The following is a 7,944-nucleotide window of genomic DNA, read 5'->3' as shown; positions in this document are numbered from 1 at the left end:
TAACTTTTTTTTTGAGAAGTTGCATTCCTTCCATCATGGAAGTAGTATTATCCAAACACAGAACAACCAAGGATCATGGTTTGAGTAGTATGTAAGATAACAGTACATGCACGTGCAATGGCATAGTGGCTCCTTCATGTGCCCAGTGTTAAAAGGTCAAAGGCAGAGGACTGGCCACATTAGCTAAATAAATGTGGTTTTAAAAGCAAATATATAAGTCTATATATTTAACATTTGTACTCTTCTGTGGCAAATCCATTTTGTTTTGGAAACAAACAAAGGGCATGACCTTGGTGGCCTCCATGGTAGCTGGGACCCTGAATGTGTTCTGTACTCTGATCCTCCCGTCCTGCAGAACATGGAACCAGCTCTCTCCCAAACTCTGGAGGTTACATGGTCAGTTTGCTCAGCCGTGTTACACTTGCTCTGTAGCTGTGCTCTCCTGTGTGACAGTGTTGCCCAATCACATGGCTTTTGTATTTTAATATGAAAGACTCAAGTTTAATTCGTGGAGTAAACTTAAGATTGCATGACCTGTTTTAATACCTTATCCTTTTTATATATACACAAATATTGTTAAGATTCTGAGGGTTCCTTCCAAAGCCAAAACAAAGAAGTTACAGCCTTTGACTTAATTTAGAGTTTGTCACAAAATCTTTTACTATTCCTTGAAGAATATTGAGGTCAGGCAATGGTACTGGATTTTCTGTGGGATACTCAAGACGGCCTTCCACTCCCTGATTATAGACACACACACACACACGTTATATCAACAATTTATTTTTATATCATAAGATGACAATTCCAATATTACCCATTGTAGAAAACTGTGCTTATATATCATTTTTTTTGTATAGCTGACTTTCACTTTGGTTACTGTGTTTGGCATTAAACCAATATTATTGCTAAGATAAAACAATTATTCATGTGCATAATAAACCATGTACTGATTGAGGAACAACTACATCTATCTTACATGCAGGAACTGACCACAACAACAACAACAGCAACAAAGAAACTTCAATGACAAAATGCTACAATTTTCACATTATTTTACTCATCTTTCACACGTTCCTTGCGTTTGGATATGTGATGTTACTATTTACTAATTCCTAGTGTTTTACTATGGTGCTATGTTCCTTACCCTTATACGGCCCACGTACTTGTCCAATACCGTATGAGGTTACAGCTCAGACTTGACCATTTTATAAAAACCCATCAATAACACTCAAAAAACCCAATGCAGTTTTAGACCTCACAACTCACCATATGTTGTTCCTAAGGTCAGGCCATTTTTGGCCTGGGGTCGTCTACCAGAAACATAATTACCTGCAAACAGCCACATTCTGTGATTATTACTTATTACATGTGTGTTCTGTTAAAACACTGCTATGTAATGAAAGACAACATACACTTACGTCCTGTAGTGACTGCTAGCGGACATGGCTGTGCTCTTGTTTTGTTTTTGGTACAAGTCTATGGCGCATGCGCTTACCAAACTCCTGCAGGGCCAAGCGAGGTCTTTTTGCATTTGTCTACAGAAACCCTGGTCCAAATAACTTGACATGGGGCAATGTACTACCTTGGGTCCTCAGAAGCACACACCTTAAGGGTAGAGTCCCTCTGGTCAGTGTTAGGGGCTCAAATGACCTGGTAAACTACAGATGCAAAACATTTTTCAAGAGACCTTCAAAATGGTATCACTTATATCGCTGCTTTTAGGCCTTCTTCGAATAAGAAAAGCTAGGTAGTATGTATGAAATATTTGAACGTAAATTGGCACAATTCTCACCCAATACGATGTGGGTTAATGTGTGAAAAACGAAAAATGGATCCAACCAATTCTTAACTTAAAACCTATAAAAATACAGTTCATTTTCATGTCAACCCAAGGCACAGTGTGTAAACTCATGATCCATTAAAGTTAAAACATCGTCAACACATTTCCCTTTTTCATTCCTCCTACCTTACTTTGGCATGTTCCACTGTGATACATAACACAGCCTTTTACTCTTGGTGCTTGTTCTGGCTATTCAAACACGGCATGCCTCAAGAAATGCATGAGTTGCATCAAGCATTTTTCATCCTTTATGTGCCATATTAGGCGAAGTTTCCCATTGCTGTCCAGACTGTTTGGTCCGCTAACTACGAAAAAATCAATCTTGGCCTCTTTATTCCACACCTTGACCTTGTTTAGTTCAGCCATAGAGCTGTTGTCCAGTTACATGAGAGGGTTGTTGGCCAAACGCTGTGCAAAGCTAGATCCTCGGTATCCACAGCACCAGTAACCCTTTCACCACAAGGTGATTAAGTGTTGAAAATATTGTGTAATGCACCTTGTTCATGGGACAGCCATCAGGATTGATCTTAAACCATGCGACGACTCATTTCAGCAGCCTGGTGAAGAGTTCACTTGCGAAGACCCCGACCATGAGGATGACGATCATAAGCAGCAATGTGAGTCCACGGCGTAAAAGCAGCTGCTGAACTGACAGAACGTTTCCCACTGTGGTGGTGGTGGTGGTGGATTTGTTCTGGCCTGGGACACTCGGATCCTGAGGTGTTCTGCCCTTCTCAGAACTCTCACAGTGGAAAGTAGCAGTGCAGACCTCGTACGGGTTCTGATCCGAGTCTGAGGGTTTAAGGGAGAAACTTCAGTTTTACCAAAATAATGTCACACAAAGAAGTATCATTAAATGTGTCAGAACTTACCTGGATTTTCTATCCTCACCACCTCCTTTTCTTCTTTGATCTGGACTCCTGATCTCACAAGAGCCTGATGAAAAGAGTTCACAGTGTGTTTTAAAGGCATAGTTTGCAGGCTTGTGGAGAAACGGATTACATGTAACTGGATTACGTTTTCAGGATACAAACACCGTAACTGTATTTTTTTACATAAAAAAAATACATACGATTACATTTCTAAAAATTGATTATTAGCAGGATAACAATGTTATTAAACAACTAAAAAGAGCATAATCGTTTTTTTTTGCAAAAGGATAAGATGTTATCCCTGTCAGCTGTACTGTTCTGTAGGCCAGTGGTTCCCAAACCTTTTCAGTCAGGCCCCCCTTGGGTAATTGGAAATATTTTCGGGACCTCCCCAACCGGGTTCCCATCTATATTGGTAGGATTCATTGTATATTGTTGTAAAAACATTACATTTTCTCTGCTAATAATAAGAAGATACAAAGATCCAACTATAATTTTATTTTTTATTATGGATTACACATGAACAAAAGTGCTTGTAATAGATACTGTGAATTCATTTGGCCTAATTAAAACTGGTTGGCCTTCTTCCCTGAGTAGCAGATTTCTAAATTCAAATTTCTTTAAGGAAAATATATGAATTAACTGCTATTTCTACTGCAGGTTGCAAACGATCACATCACTTTACCATTCCTATTCCACACATAGCCTATCAATGACTTGTGTGTGCTTGCTTTCCCTTGCAGATCTTATTAAACCGGGGCTGTTGTTTTGAGACTGCCCCTCTCAGTTCATTCTCAATGTTCAGCTTTGATCTGTATTTCGTGGTAGGATGTTGCAAAAGGCAGCATTATGCCCACAGCTCTCTGACCAATGAGATATTTTCGAGCAGTATTTGTTTACAATTGAATAATAAAAATGAAAAACAACGTCATCTCAAGGTGCTTCACAAAGCTAAAAGGAGAAAATAATAAAATAAAAAAATCTTGCCGCGCCCCCCCTGCAGTACCTCCGCGACCCACCAGGGGTCGCGTCCCACAGTTTGAAAACCACTGCTGTAGGCTAATACTTTAAGTGTGAATCTATACGCCTACTGCCTGAATCTGCTTTATGGTTTTTGTGAGGGATTAATTTAGTCTTTACTCCTAAGTGTCAAAGAATAATTCTCCTTACTCCTAAGATATTTGACCTTTCGGCCTGTTGACGTTTTACGACCAAGCCGAAGTCTGTAAGCTGTCTCCAGTGTGAGAAAAAGTTTTTAGAGAGTACTTGTCCATGGACAAGTGAGTTTGTCAATTTACTTTTCCGAATACATTTTTCACTTGTCCAGAATGGAAAAAAATTGGGGCCACTGGAATCTTCTTCTTCGTCATCGTATTTTACACTTTCCCACGGTTTTTACAACACCGTTAACGTAAGTGAGCGGTACGATTTTACTGCATCACACATAGGGTTGGGTATCGTTTGGATTTTAACGATTCTGGTTCTGCTTTTCAATTCTGGTTATTTTCGGTTCTCGATTCCGGTTCTTTGAGAGGGTAAAAATAAGTCCCATGACAAACTGGGAGAAAAATATATTTATGAAAACAATAAGTCAAATCTGTATTCCTATTTACAAATCACTTCATACTGTTTAATTTCTTACGGTTATTGAATACAATTATATAAAAATAATCTCTGCATTGTTTAGTTAGTTCTAAGTGGTGCCGTTTGAGAATGTACAATTGGCCCAGTCTCCTCTGCCTGTGAGACAGAGTCCAACCACACATCTCCAACACATAGGCCTAATAATAATAATAATACATTATTATTATCTCAAAAAGAGAGATGCTAACAAATAATCTAGGAAGTTTAACCACTTGGATTAAACCGGAGGTGACAAGTCTCGGTGTCATCCTGGACTCAGATTTGAATTTCAACGCCCATTTAAACAAAGTGACCAAAATAGCTTTCTTTCATCTCAGAAACATAGCGAAGGTAAGACCATTCATAAATTAAAATGATGCAGAGAAGCTAATTCATGCTTGTATATCTAGCCGACTAGACTCTGCAATGCACTATTCAATGGTCTCCCCAAGAAAGCTATTGGAAGACTCCAGCTCATTCAAAACTCTGCAGCTAGACTACTAACGAATACCAAAAGGAGGTAAAACATTAGTTCTGTCTTAGCTACTCTACACTGGCTTCCTGTAACTTTCAGAATTGATTTGAAGGTGCTTCTCCTCATATACAAAGCTCTAAATGGACAAGGACCCAGCTACATTGCTGACTCTCTAATAAACTACACACCCGCCAGAACACTGCGATCATCAGATGCAGGTCTATTAGAGGTCACCAGAAAGAGTCATAAGAAGATCGGTGATGCAGCCTTTGTAAACTACGCCCCAAAAGTGTGGAACACGTTACCCAACAATATTAGGGAAGCCAATACATTAGGCATTCTTTACCATAGCATTTGACTGATTTTACACTATTATACTGCACTATTCTCTGTGATTGACATTGCACTATTTCTCTATGTTTTATTCCCCATGTTTTTATTTGTAATTATTTTATCGCACTTTATGCTTTGCTCTCCTGCTTGTTTTACACTGATTTTATGTCTTATTTTTTACTGATGTAAAGCACTTTGAACTGCAATCCCCTGTATGAAAGGTGCTATACAAATAAAGTTATTATTATTATTATTATATTTATAGCCTATAGGCCTAGCGCTTTTCTACAACTCAAAGACGCTTGCACGCTCACACATGTCCTGCAATACACATGCTGCAGCTGCCCAGCTACTCACTGTTTGTAAAAGTAAATAAATAGTATAAATAGCATTTCAATAATGTACTTTCTATACCCTGCTTCATAAACAATACTGACATCTCTGTGCTCCTCCGAGTCTGGGGGTCCGGGGATGTGAGGACAGCGCGAGGACACAGACAGGGAGGCTGCTTTACTTCATAAAGGAAATGGTGGTCAATATTAACAACATAGGAGCTAAAACGCTTAATAACCTTCATTACGTGTTAGAGAAAGAACATAAGAACGTTTGACAAAGATGAGATGTTAAACGGGCAGCGGATCTGCTGTGTGTAGAAAGAGAGAGAGAGAGAGAGATGCTGAGCTGCATCATGCAGCGATCAGCTGATACGGAGCATAGAGAGAGCTGCGGTCCGCGGGGCTCCGCCTCGCCTCCTGTCCTCACAACTCTTATTAATCCCAGGACCGGACAATTGTTATTTGTTCCTACTCGGAACCGAGTTTTGCTTCCCAACCCGGCCACTGTGCTACACTTCCCGCCCCGCCCCGTCTAACTGTACAGAAAGCGGCGAGATGCATTTCCTTAGGAATCGACAAGCAGAACCGAAACTAACATTTCTAAACGAACAATGGCGGACACGGACAATTTGCGAATGAGTTCTGCCTTTTGTAAACTGAATGTATCAATAATTTGTCAATAAATCGGGGCGAAAAACGTCACTTGTCCGCCGGACAAGTCAATTGACAGATCTACTTGTCCGATATTGTAAATAACACGTCCCGGACAGTGGGACGTGTACTTTTTCCGCACACTGTAAGGAATGGGTACGGTCAGCTGTGGCTGACCTTACCAGTCAACTCTCGGTCATAGGAGCCATAGAGTCAGATAAAGTGATTCAGTTGACTCCGAGTGAAGCTAATTAAAGGTCTGCCAAGATGAGAAGAGATTCAGATTTGACATGGCAACCCACCCGTGCAGTCAGAACCTTTGACTGTGTGACTTGTGATGTGAATTTCTCCGGCCGATGCTTGTATTAAATCTCAGTGTTTGACATCAGAACTCCTGCTCGTCCTGTGTCTCCTTCATGATTCGGTGACTCCCACTGCATTGCTACACAGAAGTTTCCTCCACAGTTTTCACTTTCTTTGCCTCATTTGTTCTTTTTTTTATTCAGTAGATTTGTGTTCATAAAATAGTGTGTGTGAGCTTACATGTAACTGTGTGATTTAACTAAAACGGAGCATTTTTCTGTCAGCTGAGATTTTATTTGGGGACTGGTCTACCGTTGCCGTAATCTGTTACACTAGGGGTGTGCTGACTGCCATCTAGTGTAGGTATACACTCACTATGGATAAGCACCTCATTAATCCCCACTTTGAATTGGTTGAGCGGTGTAGGTACTGTACGCACCTCGTCAGCAGCCTTCTTCCAATCAAGTTTGCTCAAATATGTGACAAAGAATATCGCCTGCATTAGCACACAAATGGTGAGTCCTGTCCACAGCCCTTTGACACAGAGGAGAGAAGAATTTAAATGGTCTTCCTGAACATTAACTGACAAGCAGCAGATAAGACTGCGTACAGCATTCATCTCAGAGTTGAATACAAATGGTGTAATCTTACCTTCAATGCCCATATTTGCTGCAAACATTAGGGATGCACCGATAGGGAAACCAATGAAGTAGTATCCCACCAGGTTACACAGAGCTCCAATCGCCTGTTTTCCTGCTCCTCTGAGAACGCCTCCAGCCACACCCTGTCCGTATCAACAAGGGAGTTGCTCAGATCACATTCAGAAAATGTCTGTGTTAGGTCTGAAATCATGAATTGCATGTTTTTCTTACCGCTACAGCATCAGCAAGATGCATGAAGGAAAATATGACCATGACGTCAGCAACCCTTTTTAAAATCTCTCTAAAAAACAGAAAAACACAGATTGTTGATGGATGCTAGTAACGTTTTGGGCGAGAGGGCAGGCCCAGAGTTGAAACTAGTTCAACTTTTAGACACAGCAGCGCTCACCGCTTGTGATTGTACATACTTAAAGTGCTCTCATTATGACATTTCTTTGTGCACGCTATATTTCCGAACATTTAAAAAATGTTACTAAAAAGTGGTGGGGGCAGGTACCAGGCTCCCACAGGGTAAATGAGGCTTGTGCATTTTGGCATCTCCATCTGACAGACAAATACCTTGAACTGACAAACTTTGTTTAGTCGAGAGAAACAGATGTTGTGTGGCAGACTCTGAAAATGTGGGATTAAAAGCCGTTGTAATACTGGTCCCATCACCAATAACACGACGATGACCTCAGGTGATGTATAACAGTTACATAAGATGCATTTTCTGTCAGTGCAAGACAGGAGAGAATATTGTTCAAGACTTTACTCACTGGTCGGTTGTGAAGATGTATCCGATAACCTTTCTGGTACTGCTGGCGATGACTGAAACAAAGCATGCAATGAAGACTGCCATGGGAAAGAA

At 40.5% G+C, this 7,944-nt stretch overlaps 1 protein-coding gene across 1 annotated transcript in view; it reads right to left on the bottom strand.

Annotated features, from left to right (window-relative positions):
- Nucleotides 1-776: 776 nt before the first annotated feature.
- LOC117445312 (multidrug and toxin extrusion protein 1-like) overlaps nucleotides 777-7,944 on the bottom strand; it is a 60,684-nt gene continuing 53,516 nt past the window's right edge. Inside the window, exons 11-16 of the mRNA XM_034080914.2 lie at nucleotides 7,853-7,928; nucleotides 7,305-7,374; nucleotides 7,084-7,216; nucleotides 6,872-6,966; nucleotides 2,713-2,776; nucleotides 777-2,632 (exon numbers count right to left, since the gene is read on the bottom strand). Coding sequence (XP_033936805.1) covers nucleotides 2,385-2,632; nucleotides 2,713-2,776; nucleotides 6,872-6,966; nucleotides 7,084-7,216; nucleotides 7,305-7,374; nucleotides 7,853-7,928 — 686 coding nt within the window. The 3' untranslated portion in view covers nucleotides 777-2,384. The remainder of the gene's footprint in view (nucleotides 2,633-2,712; nucleotides 2,777-6,871; nucleotides 6,967-7,083; nucleotides 7,217-7,304; nucleotides 7,375-7,852; nucleotides 7,929-7,944) is intronic.

Source organism: Pseudochaenichthys georgianus, chromosome 1 (genome assembly GCF_902827115.2).
Source record: "Pseudochaenichthys georgianus chromosome 1, fPseGeo1.2, whole genome shotgun sequence".
NCBI lineage: Eukaryota > Metazoa > Chordata > Actinopteri > Perciformes > Channichthyidae > Pseudochaenichthys > Pseudochaenichthys georgianus.
Note: the sequence above shows the minus strand (reverse complement) of the source record. Positions and strands in the feature narration are given on the sequence as shown.